Source organism: Lutra lutra, chromosome 2, assembly GCF_902655055.1.
Source record: "Lutra lutra chromosome 2, mLutLut1.2, whole genome shotgun sequence".
In the NCBI taxonomy this organism is placed as follows: Eukaryota; Metazoa; Chordata; class Mammalia; order Carnivora; family Mustelidae; genus Lutra; species Lutra lutra.
The window spans coordinates 68,976,073-69,000,000 of NC_062279.1; the positions used below are offsets into that span (position 1 = coordinate 68,976,073).

General features: G+C 37.5%; 1 protein-coding gene across 7 annotated transcripts in view; it reads left to right on the forward strand.

Moving 5' to 3' along the window:
- Window positions 1-23,928, forward strand: part of ARFIP1 (ADP ribosylation factor interacting protein 1) — a 107,157-nt gene that overhangs the window by 72,309 nt on the left and 10,920 nt on the right. For all 7 annotated transcript variants that reach the window (XM_047717668.1, XM_047717673.1, XM_047717671.1 and 4 more), the window contains one exon: window positions 6,127-6,301. In XM_047717668.1, coding sequence (XP_047573624.1) covers window positions 6,127-6,301 — 175 coding nt within the window. The remainder of the gene's footprint in view (window positions 1-6,126; window positions 6,302-23,928) is intronic.

A 23,928-nucleotide genomic window follows, 5' to 3' on the forward strand; every position in this document is an offset into this window, starting at 1 on the left:
TGGTACTTGATGTTGCCACGGCTACCATAAGTCATTTCCAAAAGACCCCTGAATATTTTGCTTTATTGCCTAGAGAGTGTCTCACTGATTCCTGGTCATGGGCCCACCCCTGCCTGTTAGAGAATAGGGAGGTAGAGGATCTCCTAGTTCCAGCTTCATTAGAAAAGGATAAGGCCTTGTGTTCTACTAGTTACTAGATGCCCTCTATAATCTGGCCTTAAGCCTCTCTTCAGTCTTATTACTGCTGCTTCCCAGCAGAAGCACTGCAATAGCCAGACTTACAGTTTCACTCTCTTCAGTGCACAAGCTCATTTCTGCTTCCATGGTTTTGTTTATGTTGTGGATGCCAACATCCTAGCCTTCCACTTATCTAGGTTATAATCAGCTTCAAACTCTTTCATAGTTTACCTTTTGTATATACTCATAGCTGTTTATAATGCAGTGTTTTCATACATTTTATACACACACACATACACACACACACACATACACTCATCATTAATTTCTCTATCTCATAACCATCCTGTTAGGTAAGCTAGTACATTTCAGCAGATCAGCAATATCATTTCCAACTTTTGATTCCAGGCCCAATTTTTCTCCCATTCATTCTATTCTGATTTACTTTTTTTTCCTCTCAGTACTTGAAATCCTTATTTCTGTTATATTTTTTATAGCATAGTTTAAAGATAAGTACAGACTATACCTTTTAGAAGTATAACTTTATGTTCTGGCCCCTTAACCTAGTGTAATGATATGAGAAAATGGCTATGAAAACTCTAAACTCATCTAGTTTTTGAGTGCTTCTTCTTAAGTATGTATTACCTTAAGCTTCACATAAGTAAAAGTCCAAAAACCCTTGGAAAGTTAACTTTTAATCTTTTCACAAGAAGGGATGGTTCTCTGTTATCCTGTGTTTGTAATTTTAGCATTCACATGTAGTTCTTAATGACTTGGAAATGAAGATCAAAATAAATAGGTGTGCAAGCTGTGGCTACTTGATAGGAGAATGGTGTGGAGATGGGGCTGTGTGCACTGTTTAGGTTTTAGACTTGGTTTTTTACTTTTCTGTATTGTTTGAATTATTTACCAACACAGTACTAAAATCAGAAGGTGGAAAAAAATAAACAGAAGGAATCCATCAAAGTAGGCTTTCCCTCAGTAACCCTGAAGGAATTTCTCAGGAAGATACCCTTTAGTAGGAATCCCTTTACTAACACTCTTAGTCATTGGTTCTCATCTCTATTTAAAATCTCTTCATGGACATTGTATTTTTCAAAAGAATAATCTGTGTATCTTTTATTTTTATAAATTGTATTTGGTTCTTTTCCAAATCTGTTCCTTATTCGTGACATCCTAATTTGTACAATAATAAGTACTCTTTTCCTTTTATCTCTTTCTTTTAAGCATTATTATTTTCCAGTCTTTCAGATTGTTTTCATATTTATGGGTTTTGAAGATGAAAATTCTTTTGTTCCCAAACTACCCCCACCACCTCCTAGTCAAGAATTACTTGAATTTAGTTTCTGTTTCTATACTTTGTAATTGTCCACCTATTCTGAAAATATTTCTAGTACCTAAAATATATTTTTGATTAGTATGTTTTAAAGAACGTTTTATTTTAGCATATAATATCTTTCTTTTTGGCCATCATTTCTAAGGTGCTTTTAAAAATATTAACCCATATTACTGGGCAACTGACTGGCTGGCTTAGTTGGTAGAGTATGTGACTCTTGATCTTGGGGTTGTGAGTTCAAGCCCTGTGTCGGGCGTATAGTTTACCTTAAAAAAATTGCTTTCCGAATATTAAACCATAATAAAGAAAGACAAATTCATTAGATAAGTCAACAGTATGAGTCATTTTTTCATTTGTAGAGAAGAAAAATAAGCCTCTGGAGGTTAAAAGGTTTGCTCATTTGGAGCCAATTTCAAAGCCAAAATGAGAGCCCATTGGCTTTCTACCTTTTACTTTTGATCATTCAGTCTCAAACTTGAACTGGATTTATCTCAAATTTTCGTATCTACTTAAAAAATTATGATACACCTGGCTGGCTCAGTCATGTGACTCGGGTTCTCAGGGTTGTGAGTTCAAGCCCTACACTGTGTATAGAGATTACTTAAAAATAAAATCTTTAATAATAATAATTATCACATCTTATATTGAGATACCTGACTTAAAGTACGGTGTGATAAAAGATCTCAATCTAGGGGCTCAGAGCCTTATCTTGATTTGGGCTCAAATCATGATCTGGGGGTTGTGAGATTGAGCCCCATATCAAGCTCCGTTCTCAGGGCGAGTCTGCTTAAGATTCCCTCTCTTATTCTCTTCCTCTCTCACAAATAAATAAACAAAATATTTTTTAAAAATTTTAATCTGTGTAATATATAGGTTTATTGGAGACTTTCAAACAGAGCTATAAATCAGGTTATATGTCCTTGTTAGCTGGTTATCAGGAAATCTTTAACAACCTCTGTGTGTAGTTTAAAAACTAACAACAATAATGACTTCACCCCATAATTCATTTTTTTTTAATTGAAATTACATTGTGATTTTATTCATTAATCTTAGCTTGGGTTTGACTTTCCTGTACTGTTTATTGAAGTAACTGAGGAATTCACTAGTCATAATACTAAAATATTGCCTGCAGAGGGATAACATTTAAAAAGAACCCCAGATTAAAAGTTTCTCAGTAGCTGAATTTTCTTCTCTGTCAGAACCAGAATTTACTGACTTTAGGGTATGGGTCAGCTATTTGATCAGCATAGAAAGTGGCAATTTAGGCAGATGTCCAGGTGGCCTTTTAAGGCTCCCTATTATGCATTGTGTACAAGTAGTTCCTAGCCCTCTGGTGTTTTAGAAAATGTTTAGAAAATCTTGTAACAGCCCATTCAACACTTCTCCACAGCAGCACCAACAAGTGAGTCAATTGTGGTCAAGACTTTTCAGATGTGGACACCTGTTTCTCTAGAAGTTTTACATAAGCCATAAAGTAACCAACTCTCATTAACTTTATTGATACGGATTCAATTCAGACTGGCAACCTTGAAGAGTTGCATTTTGAAAATTTAGTGTGCTTCTCTTCCTGGTGGCAGTGAGCACTGTTAGAGAAGCTCTTATGGGAAGTTTTTCTTTGCTACCATCTACAAACTCTGGATGTAAAAATTAAGGGATATCAGGTCAGTATTATAACTTTGATTATGTATATATTAATCTTATTATTTAGAAATGTGCTCCAGGGCTGATGAAGGATATTTGTCTTCACATTAAATCACCATATATCACTATTTATTTTTGGCCTACTTTTTTTCTTTTATTTTTTATTGTTTTTAGTATATTTACGTCTGGCTAGCCCTCTTCTAATTTGGCCATTATAATAAGCACTCTAAAAAACCTAGTTATTACCAGGAATCCTAAGTACTCTATATTTTTTGTGGAGATTGTTATTCTCATTTATAGATGAAAAACTGAAGCAGAAAGAATTATTTCTAGCTCAAGACATTAGAACCAGCAAAGGTCAGAGTGGTCATTCAGTTTGTCTGGAGAACTCATGGAGTTTAACTTACTTGTTATCATTACCAAGTCAGTCTTGCCTCCTGAATCCTCAATATCTATCTCTCCTTCTTAGCCCCACTGTCATTGTCTTGATTCTGTGACTCATTCTCTTTGCCCATGGTCTTCTAATTGGTTTCCTTGTTTCTGCTTCTTAATCTACTCCAGTCCATCCTCCATTTCTTACTGTAGAGCCGGCTTTCCATTCTGAACAAGTAGAACATGTCACTTTCTAGATCAGAGTTCTTAAATGGCTTCCCATCACATCACTTGACTTACCAGATTAAATCCGATCCCGTCTTGCCTACTTGTCTGCTTTTAATGCTTCCACTATCATGTTCCAACTTCAGGTTATGACATACAGAATTACTTCCCAGATGTATCATGGTATCTTACAAATCTTTGCTTTTTTCATGCTTTTCTCTTCCTGGATTGCTCTGTTTCCCTGCTACAGTCTACCTCAGAAGCTTTTACCATCCTTTAAAATTTGATTTTAGTGTTTTAATTCTGTTCTGAGATACCTAAGTAAGGAGTTCTTCCTCTTGATTTTCACTGTACCTTATTCTCCCTCACTCAGGGCAGTTACCATTATCTCATTTTGTTGTAGTTGTTTAAGAGCTTCTCTCCCTCTAGACTCCAAGTTTCTTGGAGATAAACTTTATCTGTTCATCTTTATAGCTCTGGTTTCTAACAGTGCCTGGAACATAGAAGGGGCTCACTTAATACTTGTTGAATGAATCAATGTATTGGTGAATGAATGATTCTTTTTTGGCCCTAAAAGATCAAGTTTGTTAAATCCAGTGCAGGTAAAAATAAATTCTCAAGTCATATTGAAATATAGTTTATGTTGTTTAAAATATTTTAAAGGGGATACCTGGATGGCTCAGTCAGTTTAAAGGTCTGCCTTCCACTCAGGTCATGATCTCCTGGTCCTGGGTTCGAGCCCCGCATCAGGCTCCCTGCTCAGCAGGGAGTCTGCTTTTCCCCCTGCTTGTGCTCTCTTACTCTCCCTTTCTCTCAAATAAATAAATAAATACTCTTAAAAAATAAAATAAAATATCCTTAAATGGCACCTGGATGGTTCAGTCAGTTGAGTGTCCGACTGTTTTTTCAGCTTAGGCCATGTTCCTCAGGTTTGTGAGCTCTAGCCCTGCATTGGGCTCCATACCCAGCCAAGAGTTTACTCTCATTTCTCTCCTTCTGCTTTTCCCCCCCACCTCATGTGCACATGTTCTCTCTCTCTCTAAAATAAATAAATACATCTTTAAAATATTCTTAATTGCCAGATTAAGAGATACAGATTATACTCTAGATATTGAATAAAGGGCTCTGGTGCTGGGGCATAAGCTTTGTGATGCTGATTTTTACTAAATCAGAGGTCACATTGGTCTTAATTGAGAACTGAATAGTAGAGACTCCCAGATAAGTCACCGTTTAATAAACAAGGTAGTAGTGTGCTTACATAGGTGCTGTGATAGAGACAATATGAAGTGCAGTGTGATCTCAGAGTGGTGGTGGGAGGTACCTGTTTTAGTGGCAGGAGAATATTAGGGAGTAAGCATCAAAAGGAGCACAAGGTGTTAAGTGCTCTGTTATAGATGTCATTGTTAGGTTCTAAATACTAATGTTATGGAAATCCATCCAGAGTTGCTCTGTCCTGTATGGTAGTCACTAGCCACATGTGTGTTGAGCTCTTAAAATGCAGTTAGCCTAAATTGACATGTGATAGATGTGTATTATATACCATGGACGTCAGAGACTTCATTACTACTCCCCCAAAAAGTAAAATAGTTCATTAACAACCTTTTTACATTGATTACATGTTGCAATGATAATATTGTAGATACCCTGAATAAAATAAAATATTCTTTAAAAGGCTCAGTCCATTAAGAGTCCGACTTCGGCTCAGGTCATGATCTCAGTGCCCTGTGATGGAGTCCTGTGTCAGTCTCCCTGCTCAGCGGGGAGCCTGCTTCTTCCTCTCCCTCTGCCTGCCACTCTCCCTGCTTGTCCTTTCTCTCTTCTGTCAAATAAATAAATAAAAGGTGAAATAGTTTTTGTTATTTTAATGTGACTGCTAGAAAATTTTAAGTTACAGATGTGACTTGCATTGTATTTCTGTTGTGCCTTGCTGGCTAGACTATACTGTCAGGGCTGCTGACCCTCAGTGTAACTTCCTTTTTACCAGTTCAAGTATGTCATCCTAAAGTCTGCTATCTTCATATGCTTTGCCTTATTGGTATTAACCAGTTCCCATGTGAGATAGGTCACTTGATCTTGTTAGCATTAGGTTTTGACATCTGTTTTTTTAAACTGGTTTTTAAATTTTGAAAATTCTATTTGTCAATTAATACTGTACTTTGGGAAGAATAGTTAATGAGAGTAGTAAGGAGCTCCCCCCATGCTTGTATTAATAGCTCTTTGTATTAAAGAAATACATGATTTTAAAAGTATAAGATGTAATGTATTAGAATTATCTATTAATGTAGCATATGAGACTGTCATCTACATCCAGCTTACCTCCTAAACTTATTTCACTCCATTTTTGTAACATGCTTCACTTACTCTGTTCTTTCCAGGATTGAATATGATGCATATCGCACTGATTTGGAAGAACTGAATCTTGGACCACGTGATGCCAACACTCTGCCAAAGATTGAGCAGTCACAACATCTGTTCCAAGCACATAAGGAAAAATATGATAAAATGCGTAATGATGTTTCTATCAAGTTGAAATTTCTAGAAGAAAATAAGGTAAATTCAGTCTTTACCTTCTGAGATAAATTTTTATGGACTTTAAAATAATGTCACCCCAAAGAGAGATAAATAGAAAGTTTTTTGTTTCTGTTAGCTCTCTTTCATTACAGTTGCACAATGGAATTCCAGTGTTTGAGTTTTTAGAAGAACAAAAAATATATTTACCTTTCTGTCATAGAAATCATCATCAGCCCTACTGTTCCAGTCTTTCACATGTAACAGTTGGCAAAAATTTGATGTTCAACCATTGACCTTCAGATTGGAGTTGTTTTGGGGCACCTGGATGGTTCAGTCGGTTCAGTTGGTGGTATCAGACTCTTGATCTCAGGGCTGTTGAGTTTGAGCCTGTGCTGGTTGTAGAGATTACTTTAAAAAAGTAAAACCTGGGAACGCCTGGGTGGCTCAGTTGGCTAAGCGGCTGCCTTCGGCTCAGGTCGTGATCCCAGGGTCCTGGGATTGAGTCCCACATCAGGCTCCTTGCTTGGCAAGGAGCTTACTTCTCTCTCCCTCTGCCTGCTGTTCTGCCTGCTTGTGTGCTCACTCTGTCAAATAAATAAATAAAATCTTTAAAAAAAAAGTAAAATCTGAAAATTAAAAAATAAATAATAAAATTAAAAGTTACATAGTGATAAATTCTGCTTTGAATATTTTGAGACCTTTTATTAATTATAGGTACAGGTTTCAGAAAGGAAAGAACATTCTTCCTAGTAACTGGTAAATGAGGAATGACTAAAGGGTCCAGCTATGAGCTATAGTTAGCATAACCTAGAAGAAACAAGCCAAGAAATCAATTTTCCACATTATTTTTGTATGACATGAACCCATCTAAGAACTAGAACAGTAAATACTGAGATGGAACTGCTGTAGGCTTCACTTGGAGAAATTCATACAATAACAGGCTCCTGAGTTTTAGTTTAAGTAAAGGACAGCTTCCTGTGTTTAACATTTTTTTTAAGATTTATTTTTTTGAGAGAGAGAGTACGCATGCTCTGGAGCCCAGTGGGGAAGGAGAGAACAAGAGAGAGAATCTCAGGCAGACTCCCCACTGAGTGTGGAGCCTGAACCAAGGCTCCATCTCAGAACCCTGAGATCTTTGAAATCAAGAGTCTGACGCCGAACCAACTGAGCCACCCAGATGCCCCTGTGTTTAATGTTTTTAACATAACATACATACTGAGTTCTGTGACGGGTGTTACAATTCTGGAAACAGGAGACCCAATAGTGGCATAGCACAAGAGTAGGTAGAGTGGTTTAGTCCTGTGGAGATGGGATCTTTCTACTGCATATTGGTGGTATTTTCGTGCTTTTCATATCCTCTGAAGTCACAGTAGGTCTTCAGATCTACTTCCTTTAGGTACCCTCTTAAAATTATTCTTCACTTGTTATTGTCTGTTGATATCCTCTTGTTTTCCTTAACATTTTTTTTAGAAACTCTTCTGGCTACCATAAAAGCTGCAGAGTACTACATTTCCTCAGGATCTACCAAGTCCTGCACTACCACTTACTTTTTTTCGCTACAGTGGGTAAAAAGTATTTCCCAAAAACCATTACCATGGCAGTAAAAGAAACCTTAGCAGATCAGACAAATTGCCCAGCATTATTCCTATAAGAATGCAGTCTTCCAGCATGCAGTAGCTGAGCATATAATGTAACATTCCTTTTAGTCCATTCATATATATCTGTGTAGATGTTTCTCTCTATAGATACATATGTAGAGAGAAAGAGATCAGTTACATGGCTTAATGGCTTAGCATTTTAATAGGTAGGAATATATCAATACTTAGATGTAGATATATATTTTAAATATAAAAATATTTTTTATATATTCCTCTATAATAGATCAGCACTATACAGGATAGGGCTAAGTGAAGTATGCTAGCTAGCATTTGAGAGGCTTTATCCAAAGCTAATTTGAAAGGAAACAAAGGAATTCATCTAATTTGGGCATTCAGAACCTCTTCAAATAGAGAAATTGAGGGATGCCTGGGTGGCTCAGTTGGTTAAGCAGCTGCCTTTGGCTCAGGTCATGATTCCAGTGTCCTGGGATCGAGTCCCACATCGGGCTCCTCCCTCTGCCTTTGCCTGCCTGTGCTCGCTCTCTCACTTTCTCTCTCTCACAAATAAATAAATAAAATCTTTAAAAAAAAAATAGAGATGGGGAGGGTATGTGCTATGGTTGTGAAGTGTGTAAACCTGGCGATTCGCATACCTGTACCCCTGGGGATAAAAATATATGTTTATAAAGCTGTAAAAAAAAAAAAAAAAAAAAAAAAAAAAAAAAAGAAAGAAAGAAAGGATGAATACCCAAGTTTTGTAGCAACATGGACGGGACTGGAAGAGATTATGCTGAGTGAAATAAGTCAAGCAGAGAGAGTCAATTATCATATGGTTTCACTTATTTGTGGAGCATAACAAATAGCATGGAGGACAAGGGGAGATGGAGAGGGGAGTTGAGGGAAATTGGAAGGGGAGGTGAACCATGAGAGACTATGGACTCTGAAAAACGATCTGGGAATTTTGAAGGGGTGGGGGGTGGGAGGTTGGGGCACCAGGTGGTGGGTATTGTGGAGGGCACAGATTGCATGGAGCACTGGGTGCTGTTATGCTGAAAAAATAAAAAAATTTAAAAAAAAAAAAAAAAAAAAAAAAAAAAAAAAAAAATAGAGAAATTGACTTTAGGAAATCTATAAAATGGTAATTGTGTTCTTTTGGAATCTAATGGTATTATGTACTATTCTGGGGATAATAAGATTATGGGTAATTTTTGTTTTTTGTATTTATTTCTATATTTTAGATAGTTGTGTTGCCTTTATAAAAAGGGAAAGAAATTGGGGTGCCTGGGTAGCTTAGTTGGTTAAGTGTCCGGCTCTTGATTTCAGTTCAGGTCATGATCTCATGAGATTGAGCTCCAGGTCACGCTCCACACTGAGTGTGGAGTCTGCTTAAATTCTTTCTCACTCACCCTCTGCCCGCTCCCCGCCAAAAAAAGAGAAAGTAATGTTGAAAGAATCAGTATCCTAAAGCAAACAATGCTTTATTAGTCCTTGCCAGCATAAATAAAAATAGGAAAATTACACAAGGATAAATAAACAATGGCCATGTGATTGCTACTTGTCTTACTTACTGTAACTACTTTTGAGACTTAGGAGACACCCAGACACCCAGACGTAGACATGAATCAGGGAAGGCACTTCTTATTTGTCAGTTACTATGCATTTTACATATATTCTTTCACCTAATCCTTTTAACAATCTTCCTACTTTAATTCTTCCAGTAAATAGTAGTGAATACTTTGTATACTGGGAATATGTCAGTGAACAAAAAGACAAAATCTCTGTCCTTTTGAGGTTTACATTTTTATGAATCAGAGGTGCTTGTCATCCATATCTCGCAGATGAGTGAATTCGTTTTACATCACCTTCTTTGTTCATATATGCCCTTCACTTCTGATCTTTTGAACCTTGGTCTCCCTGATCTGTCCACTCTAGAGTCATTTCTCATTTATCGGGAAGACTTGACATACCTAGGCTCTACGAGAAGTTCTAGATTCTGGGAACATCAGAGTTAGTATTTGAGTTGTGGAAAATAGACTGAAGAAATGATTTGGGGCCTGTCTCCATCTAGTGCATTACTGCCTAAAGTAGCCATGTGTTGTATCTGGAAAACAGCTATCGTGCTAATGTGAGAAATAGAAAGGAGGTACAGAGGCGGCGGGTAGAAAAGAAATTGTGTACTTCTCTGCCCTTGCTTGGGCTCACTTGTTTTACGCTGTGCTGGGCTCTGCTGTGCCCTAGAGCGGAGCAGCGTAGGCTAATGAATAGGCAAGGTAGACTGTGTCCTTTGTAAAAAATTCCAGATTAATAATGTGAAAACCTGAGTTCCAGACCCACTCTTGCCTCCTGCTTACTTCATGATCTTGGACGAGTCTCCAAGCCTCTGTATTTTCCTCTGGAAAATGCACGTAAATCATGCCTTGTGTTAGGTGAGTGAAAAGACAGACTGTCCTCTGTAAAGTGTAAAGTACCATTCACCATTATTTGTAGGATTCCTACTGTGTGCCAGGCTCTTTGCTAGGTGAAGGGATAAAGAAGAAGGAAGATAAAATTCATGATCTAGGGAGTTACAAAAGCATAGGATGGGATTGTTTTCTAGAAGTTATCACCTCCGCACCTTCCCCTGGTGGCTTTTAAACTTAACCTGTATCCTGCCTACTTTGTGTCATGTTTGCTGATATGAGCAGAAATTAACATAAGAAAAGATGTGGCAGGAGACATGAACTGTATTTATTTCAGCATATTAATTTAAAATACTAAATTTATATCATTTGGCATTAGTTAAGCAATAGTTTCTCAGTAGTAAAAGTAATGAATTAACCATAAAGGTTCAAATCTTCAGGGAAATCTTTAAGAGACAGGATTCAGCCTAGCCTTGAAAGATCAGGAGGACAGGCCTAAGAGAAGTGGGAGGAAACTTGCTTGGCAAGGGCAGTGGCCCCCATGTGCAAATAGAGGAACGTTCGTGTTTAGCAGAGAAGTAGACTACCATTATGGGACATAACCTTGACATGCTTTAAAGGAAGAGAGAATCAGAAAGGTAATTGAAAGCCACATTATATTGAGCCTTGATCCCATAAAGATTGAATTATAGCCTCAAAAAGGATGCATACTGAGCAATGAGGGACCAGCCAGGTTTATAAAGTTGTAGTGTCTGTCAGATGCCTCTCATAACGAACTTTATCTAGTTGGCATTAGAGAATTTGTAAAGTTAGGGGGCATCTGGATGGCTCAGTTGATTAAGTATCTGCCTTCGGTTCAGGTCATGATCCCTGGTCCTGGGCTTGAGCCTCCGCGTCAGGTTCTTTGCTCGGGGAGCCTGCTTCTCTCTGTCCCTCTCCTGCTCCCTCTGCTTGTGCGCTCGCTTGCTTTCTCTCTGTCAAATAAATAAATAAAATCTTAAAAAAAAGAAAGAAAGAATTTGTAAAGTTAGGAGTAACAGAAAAAATATAGGACTTAACATTCTTCGGGCACTATAGCTTAAAGGCAGAAAGATAGTAGAAGCAAACCAGGGAAAGAATTTCTTAGCCAAATGAAATGTTGAAGAGTCTGACCTATGGTTATTGCAGTAGCAGCAGAAAGGAAAGAATACAGTGATTTCGAGGCTACGTGGCAGGGGTTGGAAATCAACAGAGGAAGCTAGTTTGGCTGGAAGGTTGTGAGGGATGAAGAACGGGTATTTGTTCCATTTAACCTGGTGTTTAGTTTGAGACGATGACAAAATATGCACATGGAAATAGTTGGTAGGAAGTTAATGACGTGAGTGGAGTTTGGATACGCAGGGTCAAGGCCTCAGAGATAAAGGTTTGGAAATCATTGCTTTTTGAGAATAACGTTGTCATATCTTTTTTTTTTTTTTAAGATTTTATTTATTTATTTGACAGAGACCACAAGTAGGCAGAGAGAGAGAGAGGAGGAAGCAGGCTCCCCGCTGAGCAGAGAGCCCAAAGCGGGGCTCGATCCCAGGACCCTGGGATCATGACCTGAGCGGAAGGCAGAGGCTTTAACCCACTGAGCCACCCAGGCGCCCTGTCATCTTCTTTTGACGTTTTTTTACTATAAAAATGTTTTAAATCTGCCTTTATCTCAAGGATTTATGTTCTTAGAGAGTCTAGAGATAGTCTTTGTTTTCAGCTTTCCACAGTTGTCAGTAACCTGAGTTTCACTTGGAACCCTGTATTCAGCAGTGTCTAAAATACAATCAAAGAAACCCTGTTCTTTCTATCATATTTAACTCTTCAAAACTGTAGAGATAATATTGATCTCTGTCACTTTAAGCAATCAGTAGCTCTAATTTGGATGAAGACTTAGATTCATAAGAAAACTTTTTTTTTATTGTTAAGCAGCCTTTTTACCCTTTTATTTTTAATAGCTCTAACAAAGGGAGGAAAAAGCAAGCCTTTAGGCCTAGAAACTGTCTGTCATCCCTGTTTGCTTTCTTGGCAGTGTTAAATGCCTCAAATCTTGTTTTTCTCTTCTTTTGTTGAACTATAACTGAATTTGTACCTTAATATCTCCTTTATACATAGTTGTCAGATAACCTACTTAGCATTTGGATTTTAACATAATATACTCTTCCTATTTCTTAAATATTGTGTATTGAATTTTTAAGAACATAAGTTATTTGAAACTTCATTGAGTGTGCTAGTTTGTAATTTGATAATGTCCTGAAGGATACTTTTTTTTTTTTTTTAAGCTGTTTTTACGACTTTTGGGGGGAGGAAACTTTCTTTGGGTTCTCATTTCATGGCTTTTGGAGTGTCTTCCCATAGCAACACTTCTTTTCTAAAATGAGAGGCCAGAGAACCAAACAGCTAAAATGGTGCATAAAGTAAAAGCAAATAATCACTGAGTAAAGGACTAAGAACTATTCCAGTGACTGTTGTAATAAATTTTCATAGCCAAACATTGTGAGAATGTTTTGTTTGTTTCATTCTTAAAACTTTAAAAAAGATTTTTTTTTTTTTTTGAGAGGAATTGAAAGGTCAAGTCTTAACTATATTTTAGAAAATCGATCTGTTATATGTCCTTAGTCTAAACTTCCTTATCTCTGGCTAAACAGAGGAAATAGGTGTATAAAATACACATATTCCTGTGTTTGTGCTGATAGTGCACATATCTCTTATGTGTAACTTACTCTTAATGGAGAAACTTGAATTCTTCTATTATGTGAAATCCGTACTTTATCCACCCACTGCTAAGATACATTATGTTTACCTTTAACCTAAACAACTCTTATTAATCTCTGATATTCTCTTCCTTGTTTTACTAAACGACATTGAGTTGCATGGCAGTAAAAACAAAGTTAATTAGGCTCTTCTAATGTTTCTCTTTTCATCATTCTTTCTCCTTTTCCACACCTTTGAGTAATGTAACATGAGCTATTTTGTGACTTAAGGCAGTTTATTTACCTTTTATTGTTCCTTTCATGGTTCAAAACAAAATAGAGACTATTTTAGTAAAGAGAAGAAAATAGACATTTCTGGTGTTTTGTAGACTTTGTGAGAAAGGTAGGTACCATGCCTCCTTTTATGGCCCTCGTGATGCCTAGCAATGATTTTCAATGTATAGTAGTTATTTTAGCAAATGTGTGTTTGCATTTCTTCCCAGAATTAGAGGCACACTGCAGGGAAGAGAAAGATGCAAGAAAATGAGAGTCAGCCACGACAGGATAGAAAGGCAAATCCTGATTACTGCATTCTTTGCTTTAGTGAGGGCAAAATATACTCTCTCAGAAATGTTGCTTTTTCAGTGCCTGGGTGGCTCAGTGGGTTAAGCTTCTGCCTTTGGCTCAGGTCATGATCTCAGGGTCCTGGGATCAAGCCCCACATAGGGCTCTCTGCTCAGTGGGGATCCTGCTTCTCCCTCTTCTTTCTGCCTGCCTCTCTGCCTACTGGTGATCTCTCTCTCTCTCTCTCTGTCAAATAAATAAATAGAATCTTAAAAAAAAAAAGAAAGAAAGAAATGCTGCTATTATCTGCAGTGTATACTGTTGCATGGAAAGAGGAAGCAAAAAATTAGAGAAAAAATATGCACATCAGTGTGAACAATTCATGTTTATTTTTTAAAAACAACTTTTTATATGGCTTAGAATCACATAAAATATGAAAAAATAATTTAAGATTAGTATTTCCTGTAAGATAACTATAATTCAACTTGGGAGTATAAATCTCATTTCAGGGCTATAAATGGCATTAGAGGAGAAAAACCTGAATGTATCAAAAGATTCAACAAAGCATGGGTGGCTCTGCCTTCGGCTCAGATCATGATCTCAGGGTCCTGGGATTGAGCCCCGCATCAGTCTCTCTGCTAATAAGCAGGGGGCCTGCTTCCTCAGCTCCCCGCCCCGCCTCTCTATTTGTGATCTCTCTTACTCTCTGTCAAAATAAATAAATAAAATCTTTAAAAAAAAAAAGATTCAACAAAACAGCTTAGGGTATAAATAAAAAGTAAGAATCTTGCTAACTTTATTATATTCTTATTTTAAGAAAGGTGAAATATACTCTTATTTTAAGGTAATGTCAGGGGCGACTGGGTGGCTCAGTCAGTTAAGTGTCTCAGGTCATGATTCCAGGATCCTGGGATTGAGCCCCACATCTGGCTCCCTGCTCAGCAGGGAGTCCACTTGTCCCTCTGCCCTTCCTTGTGCTCTCTCTCTTTTTCTCTGTCTGTCTCAAATAAATAAATAAAATCTTTAAAAAAAATTAAGGTAATGTCAGCTAAGCAGCTATAACCATAAATGAAGGGTTCTTTTTCCTCTCTTATATTTCAGTGACTTGAGGATGATAGTGGGGACAGGAAAAGATGAGCCAGACTTGGGAATGATCCTGGACACATACTTGATTAATATGGTTGGACTCTTTCCTAGACACATGTTTGATTAATATACTTAATTTAAATATCTTTTAAAAAATCACAGTCATTCTTAATTAGGTTGATGAAAAGACTTGTTTTCACTCAACACTGTGTTTCATATATAATCATAATATAATAGTATTCTTGTATATTAGGACTTCTTTTTTACTATATTATTAATACAGTATTTTTTCTAATATATTAAAAAGTATTTCATGTGTATCTTATAAAGAATTAAATTTTTCAGAGAGCAGTCTATGAACTAAAATGGGAAGCAGGAGAAAGAGAGAATACACAGACAATAAAACACCTAGAACAAAGTAAACCTTCTCATGTAATATGAACCAGCTATATATGTAATTGTGATGATTCAGTGACTGCAAACAAATACTGTAATAGGAAATACTTGAAACCCAGTACATTCTTTTAAAAATAGGCTATAAATGTTTGGAAAAACTTGGAAGGCAAAGGTATTCTTTGTTTGCTAAAGCTTCTCTTTGAGAGGGAAAAAAGTAAACCTCTGAATTTTAAAAATGGATATTTCTTGCCAAATTTTTTTTTTAAAGATTTTATTTATTTATTTGACAGACAGAGATCACAAGTAGGCAGAGAGGCAGACAGAGAGAGAGGTGGAAGCAGGCTCCCCGCAGAGCAGAAAGCCCGATGTGGGGCTCGATCCCAGGACACCAGGACCATGACCTGAGCCGAAGGCAGAGGCTTTAACCCACTGAGCCACCCAGGTGCCCCTATTTCTTGCCAAACTTTAAGAAACATGTTAATCATTACTTAATATGTACAAGCCCATACATTCTTAAAATCTTTTTCTCCATTGTCAAAGGAAAAGGACCTACTCTTGATACTTTTTAAATATTCATACCAATCATTTACTGTCATCTTTATTTCTATAACTGGAGGTACAAACAGTTCTCTTGGTATTTGCTCATAGGTCAAGTGAAATTACATTCCACAGGTAAAAGGACCCTACTAATTCTAAATAAAAAATTAACATTTATGGACTGAAATGTGGAAGTATGTATAATAAGCAACCTCAACACTATGCCAAATATGATTACCTACATTTGGATTTTGTGAAACATTCCCTTATTCATGCACCTTTACTTCCAGACTTAATTCCTGAGTATATTTCATCATATAATTTCAGGTTGTTATTCTTTTTTTCATTCAAGTAACAAACTTTTGTCAGATCTATATGTGTACCAGGAAGAGTTCTGGATATTGGTGATACCCAATGAGCAAAAGTAAAAACAAATTCTACCCTCATAGAGTTTGTAGCCTAATAAAAGTAACAACTGTGATCAAATCACACCAAACACTGTATATAAAATCTAGGATGTGACCAGTGCTCTCAAGGAGAGGTACATGGTTCATTAACAGTGGCTAGGGCAGGCTTCCATGAGAGAGTGATGTTGAGCATTAACTAGGCAAAGTGAAAAGCAAAGAATATTCAAAAGAAACAGCATGTGTAACAGCCCTGTGACAGAAAAGGGTGTGGTGTGCTCAAAGAACAAATATGACTAGAACCAGTGCAACTAGAGCATAGAGAGATGACTGGGAGGCAAGCAAAGGCCAGACCATGCAGGCCTTATATATAGACTACATGAAGGAAAAGTTACTTTAGTATCGATAGGAACCCATTGAAAATATTCTTGGTAAATGATAAGTCTGAAGTATGACCCATAGATCTTAGAACCTAAGAGTAAATATAGTAGTTTAGACAAGAGATGATGAGAGCTTGTTTAGGGTGGTGATAATGGAAATGGAGTGAAGGTGTTGAGAGATACTTAAACGGTAAAACAAAAATACATATATAAAATACTAGGAGCAAATTGATATATAATTAGCAGCTTTAACGTTTTATTCCTTTACTCATCAAATATTCATTGGTTGTTTTTTAGGTGCCAGGGTTAAATAGTAGAAATATAATGGTCTTGCCATTATAGAGCTTATGATCAAGTAAGAGAAATAGGCATTAACCACATAATTGCATAAATACGAACTATGACAAGTGTTGTAAAGGAGAAATTGAGGAGTCATGTGAGTATACAAAGGGGACTTGGCTTGGCATGGAGTATTGTGGAAGCCTAGAGTAAGTGACATTGGGCTGAGCTCCAGAAGGATGTAAAGGAGCTGACTAAAGGTGTGTGGAAGAAGCAGATTTTAAATGGAAGGAATAGAATATGGAGTTGAAGGGAGAGGGAGAAGTTCTTAAGCAGGCTCCATGTCCAGTGAAGGAGCCCGACTTGGGGCTCAGTCTCACAACCCTGAGATCATGACCTGAGCAGAAATTAAGAGTTGGCCAAAAAGAGAGAGAAATCACAAGTAGGTAGGGAGGCAGGCAGAGAGAGGGGGAAGCAGGCTCTCTGCTGAGCAGAGAGCCCAATGCAGGGCTCAATCCCAGGACCCTGAGATCATGACCTGAGCCAGAGGCAGAGGCTTAACCCACTGAGCCACCCAGGCGCCCCTGCAAATGGATTTTTTTTTTTTTTTTTGACAGACAGAGATCACAGTAGGCGGAGAGGCAGGCAGAGAGAGAGAGAGCAGGAAGCAGGCTCCCCGCTGAGCAGAGAGCCTGATACGGGGCTCGATCCCAGGACCCTGGGATCATGACCCGAGCCGAAGGCAGAGGCTTTAACCCACTGAGCCACCCAGGTGCCCCTGCATATGGATTTTTTAAAGAAAAATAATTGTTCTATCATAACAAATTTTGATGAAGCTTTTCTGTTAAGTTTATAAACTGTTCTTAGGTACATAGGATCAGAATTTTTATAAATTGTATAAGAGATTGAATTCTTAATCTTAAAAAAAGAAGTTTTCCGAGGTGATAGAGAACCATACTTATGATCGAAAACTATTTTATGAATGTAAAGGTGAGTGAACAGGCCATTGGTTTAACTGTAGGTTTTTGTTGCCTAGTATCCAAAGGCCAATGAGAACAAGGTCACCTAATAGATGAAAGGAAATATTCAGTTCCTTAGCTATTCTTCTGTACCTCAGTTAATTTTTTTTAAATATTTTATTTATTTGAGAACAAGCATGGTGGGAGAGGAGGCGCGAGAAGGAGAAAGAGTCTTAGACTCTGTGCTGAGCACAGAGCCTGTCTTGGGGCTTGATCTCAGGATGCTGAGATCCCGACCTGAGCCAAAACCAAGAGTCAGACACTTAACCCACTGAGCCATCCCAGGCGCCCCTGTACCTTAACTAATTTTTATCTAGGTGCTCAAATGCTATTTTGAATGATTTGTGGTACTTAGTATTTCCTCTAGCAACTTGAAAGTTTAAGTTTCTTTCTTCCCCTTTTGGTTACTGTGCTACCATGGCTTTCTCCAGTAAAGCACATACCATACTATGCTGTGAGTGAATGTTAGTGTGTTTCTTTCCCTAGATGTAAGCTGCATTGGTGCACCTGCAGAGCATTTCCTTTCTGCAGCCAGTGAATTGGTGAAATCTGATCTTTGAGTAATCTGCACATGGAGGAGTTCTCTATAAGTATTTTGTGTATCTGTATGTATATCTATCTGATCTGTGGTCTAGATGATCATATACCAGTGTACAGATGATGACACTGATGTTCAGAGAAGTTGAATAATTTACCCAGTCTCAAAACCAGATCAGGATTCAAATCTAGATCTCTTTGACTCTACAGCCCTGCTTTTAATTGACTAGGATGCTATAATGCTGCTCCAAGTAAGGTTCTTAAAATAGCAGAGGGAGAAGATGGTAGATGACAGAAAACAGAAGCCATATTGGTCATATCGAAACCTGGAGCTATTGGAAGGAAGGGAGGAAGGGGAGGGAGCTAATGCTATGTAGAACAAAAGGGCAATAGATGTTTTTGCTAAAGGGAGAGAAAAACCTGTGCATTGAGAACTTTAATGTACCATTAGATAAAGAATTACAAGACCTTAGCACTGTTCTGAGACCTGTCATTACTGGAGCTTGTGTTTCATCAGTTACCTGCTTTTCAAAATAGGACTGCCGTTTTTTCCCTCCTAAGGTGCTTTTTTTTTAACCTGCTTGTCTGTGATTTGTTGAAACCTATCCCAATGAGTCAGAAAAATAGAATCTGTTCTTCCACCTCCACTTGTCGTTCATATTTGTCTTTCCTTCTCTTACTCCCTTCCTAATGCCCACACCCATGTTTTTGATAGTGCCTTTTTCTCATCTGGTAGTTGCTTTGACATGAGAAGCATTTCCAAAGCTATTGCAAAGTAATAAAATTATACTTCACAAACCTAATAAAAGGCCAAGACAGATAAAACCTTTTCTGTTTACTTTTCTGGTTTCTTACTTACTAAAAAAAGATCAGTAATGGGCAGAGAAAGCATATAATTACACATTTTTAAATAATGCCAGTAAAGAAGAGAGTTAATTCTTTACATGTTAGTGGTTGGAGACTTCTTACTAAAGAACAATTTTACAGGTGCCTGGCTGGCTCAGTTGGTGGAGCATGTGACTGTTGATCTTGAGGTTATAAGTTCAGACCCCATGTTGGGTGAAGATTACTTAAAAATAATTTTTTTTAAAAAGAATGATTTTGTTTCAGCTTTTCCTCACATGTTTAACCCAAGATGCTACCCCAATATTGTTCATTTAATATAAACCCTTACTTTATAGAATTATTGGGAGAGCCAATAATTGCTTTGAAGAAACTTAACAGTTATAAATATATTAAAACTAGGGGTGCCTGGATGGCTCAGTGGGTTAAGCCTCTGCCTTCGGTTCAGGTCATGATCCCAGGGTCCTGGGATTGAGCCCCGCATCGGGCTCTCTGCTCAGTAGAGAGCCTGCTTCCTCCTCTCTCTCTGCCTGCCTCTCTGCCTACTTGTGATCTCTGTCCATCAAATAAATAAATAAAGTCTTTAAATACACACACACACACACGCACACACACACACACACACACATATATATATATATACCAGTAACTCTTCAGGGCATCTGGATGGCTCAGTTGGTTAAGCATCTGCCTTCGACCCAGGTCATGATCCAGGGCTCCTGGGATTGAGCCCCAAGTCAGGATCCCTGCTCAGCTCTCCCTCTGCCCCTCCCTCCAACTTGTACGCGTGCATTCTCTCTCTCAAATAAAAATAGAATCTTAAAAAAAAAACCAACTAGTAACTTTTATTTGAACTAGAAATTGCCTCTTTTTTTTTAATTATTTCAGTGTCTCTGATAAGAACGTGTGTAATTAATCCAGGGTGCCTGGGTAGCTCAGTCGGTTGAGCATCCGACTCTTGTTTTGGCTCAGGTCATGCTCTTGGGTTTCTGGGATTGAACCCTAAGTCAGGCTCCACACTCAGCAGGGAGTCTGCTTGAAATTCTCTCCCTTTGCCCCTCCCCTGCCAAAATAAATAAATCTTTTTTTTTCCTTAAAAGAAGGTATGTAATTAATCTAAATTTGATTTGAAAGAGAAATTCATTTGGTAGAAATACAGTGCCTTTTTATGGTTTTGATGCCTGTGAAGTAAGACTTTTAATTTTTTAGTCAGTAAACTTTGTAAATGGTATTTATCTTCTATTGATATATGCTGTGTAGGCAGGAAAAAGTTTTCAGTGTAATCCACTTGGCATCAACTCTCAGTCCTGCTCTTAAATTTCTCTTACCCAGTTTCTATTTAAAATCTCAGCTTGTCTCTGCCTTAGTAGTCAGTGTTGAAGTTTGTTTTGCCCTTTAACAATTAAAGTATTGTATGGCATATTTTAGGTCATTCACCAGATGTTGCTGTAGTGGTTTTGCTTGTGTCTGAGCTGGGTTGCTCATTGTTTGGCGGATCTTTATGAAAGTTCTTTGTGATTGAGTTCACAAAGATTTAGTGCATTTCTAAATTACTGTAATTGTTGCTGATATTGGGTTTTGAAAATTTGTCAAATTGGTCATCATCCTGATTCTCCCTGGAATTGTTACCTCTTTTTTGCTCCTTTTAAAAATCTCTGCTTTTCTGTTGTATTTCATTTATCCTTATAACCACTTTAAATAATTTCTAAGTTAGGACATGCATAAGTAAATTCAATGTAGTGTTTTTTTCCTGCTCTGTAAGTATGGAAAGGGTATATTAAAGTTTAATACTGTATTATTATTCATAATTTTAGAATGAATTAACTTTTCTTTCCTTCTTCTGCTCCAATCATTGTGTTAGATCCTTGTCCCAAGGTTATTTAAATGTAACTTTAGAGCCAACAACAAAATTTGGAAGGAGGTTAAAGCTTATCTTCCATACATTTCTACCCTTCCTTTAAGTGCTCTTCCATACCCTTTTTGGTCTGTTTCAAACTTTGTTTAAAAGCTTTCCAAATTGTGTATTGCCTTATGAATAGAGAGTCAGGTTGGAATAGGTGGAAGAACATGGACCTGTCTTGGGAGAAGACACACCACATTCCAGCATATCTGCTTCCTAACTGTCTAACCTTAGGCAAATTACTTAACTTTCTGAGTGTTTTATTAACTGTAACATGGAGAGAACAGAAGCCTGTGCAGAGTAGATGGGTGGGTCACATATCCTCTGTCACATGCTTCATAGGGTGCCTCAGTGGCTCAGTCGGTTAAGCCTCTGCCTTGGCTCAGGTCGTGATCCCTGGTCCTGGGATTGAGTCCTCAGTCAGGCTCCCTACTCAGCAAAGAGTCTGCTTGTCCCTCTCCCTCTGCTCCTGCTTGCAGTCTCTCTCACTCTCTCAAATAAATAAAAATCTAAAAAAAAAAAAAAAAAAAAGTGCTTCATAAAAGTGATACCCACCATATCAAAATATAATCTACCAAAAATACTTGGCTCTTTTTTTGATTCTGTGTGCTCATCGCTTCTCATGATCTGATAGCATAAATATAAACAAATGTGAAGTTGAAAAAGTGTAATGACTCTAAAACATTTCCTCAGATACTTTTGGCTTTTTGTACCTTCTCGTAAAAGTACAGTCTGACCTTTCCCCTACCTTACTTTCTTCATCTCTCTTCCTAAACCAATTCCGTTTGAGAAACCACAATCTCTCCTAGATTGACCTTCCCAAGGCCAAGTAACCTAGAAAAGTAAACCTGATAAATAAACCACGTGACTTAAAATAACACTTTTAAGTCTCATTAAAACTACTTGTGTATAGTGACAACAGTACAGTCACTACTAAGATTGCAAAAACTAGTCATCTTTAAAATTTTATTTGAGAAAAAAATAGAAAATCAAATTGCATTTGCAACTGTTTTTCTAATATTATTTGTTCTTAAACATCCTGAGGACTCTTTGTGGCATCAGTCAGAACCACATTGATGTTATATGAATACATATTTTAGTGCAAATTAGTTCAGGAAAAATTTAAAGAAAATTAAGCAAAAATGGTAGAAAAGCAAACGTTTTTAATTCATTTAGTGTAGAAAACATATTCATATTGATAATTTATTTATTTTTATTTCCATTTACTTTTGGTTTAGTAATGGTTTGATTGATAAAAGAGTATCCGTTTACCATTCCTATTTAAATTTGCATCTGATTTGTAAGACATACTACCAAAACTAAAAACTAAAACTTGTACTCAGACACCCCTTACATGATCAGTGCTAATAGAAAAATGAGGTAAGTTATCTGTTTTGGCATAAAAAGGCTTCTGAGATTAAAGTAACAATGAAATTGTATACTCTGTTTCCATAATTATAATTGAAAAGCTGTGAATGCCCAAAGGCGCTCTCTATACCAGGGAATTGCTCTGAAGTGTGTATATATTTTTAAAGGCTTACACATCAACCTTCTCACAATTACTGGGAGAATGTTTTTGTGGAAATGGGTATTGTATCATTTGTTGTGAAAACTAGAATTCAGTCTTAAAAAGCACCCTCTTCCCTTGATTTCCCATGGATTAAGTTTCAGCGGGAACATTTTGCATACAGGTAATGCACTGAGTTTGAGGCTTTGTTCAGTGGGCTGCCAGCCTTCCTTAGCTACAAGAAGATGTGGTCTCTGTTGGGTGTTTCAACTACCTCAAGGTGGTATGGAAACTGACTCTTCAGTTGCCATATGTGACTTTTGTGTTGACATTTGTAGGGTCGGATAAAAACTGTGTGTTGCTCTTTCTACTTTCTTTCGGACTGTAACTTTCAGACTGTTGTAACAGCTTTCTCCAGGTATGATACATGAACCAGACCCTGTGCTCCACTCTCATTGTCTCCTGTAACTGTAAAACAGTGAGGATTAAGATTCAAGTCAAAAATTCTTGTGATCCAAAGAGCAATAAAGTAATTGGCTGGAACCTATTTTTGAAAATTAGAATTTCACACTAAAAGTACAGAAACCCCGTAGTTGCTCTGTAGCTCCAGGAACCAAGGATCATCCAAAACTAAAAACAAAACAACAACAAAACAGAAAGGCTCAATCATACTTAGTAGGGCAAAGTGGAAAATTACTTTGTGACCCAGGTAGGTTACTAGTACATAAGCCTTTAAAAAAAATACCTCTAAATAGGGAAGAGTATTTAATTAATGGGCTGGTTCATAAACTTGTAAGTAAACTTTCAGTTGAATTTCATAAATCTCTAAAAAGAGAATCTAGTTTTTGTCCTTAAAAATAAATTGGGGGGGCCGGCGCCTGGGTGGCTCAGTGGGTTAAAGCCTCTGCCTTCAGTTCAGGTCGTGATCCCAGGGTCCTCTGCTCAGCGGGGAGCCTGCTTCCCTTCCTCTCTCTCTGCCTGCCTCTCTGCCTACCTGTGATCTCTGTCTGTCAAATAAATAAATAAAAATCTTTAAATAATTAATAAATAAATAAATAAATAGAGGGGTGCCTGGGTGGCTCAGTGGGTTGAAGCCTCTGCCTTCTGCTCGGGTCATGATCCTGGGGTCCTGGGATGGAGCCCCTCATCGGGCTCTCTGCTCGGCAGGGAGCCTGCTTCCTCCTCTCTCTCTGCATGCCTCTCTGCCTACTTGTGATCTCTGTCAAATAACTAAATGAAATAAAAATTTTTAAAAATAAAAAATAGAAATAATGTCTTTCTATTGAAAGAGCCTTTCAACTGAAAGGCTTTTTGAGAGCCATTTGAGTTTCCAAATGTATATATTTGGAATACACACACACGCCTCTGTTTAGAAAGCATGTTTTCAAAAAATTTTAATAGGGAGGAACTATAAAAATTATCTTACCATCGTTCTTCACTATACTGCTACCCTGAACTCTGCCCATCTCAAACGTAGTCACTTGCTCAGCATTTCCATGTGTCTGCCTGAAA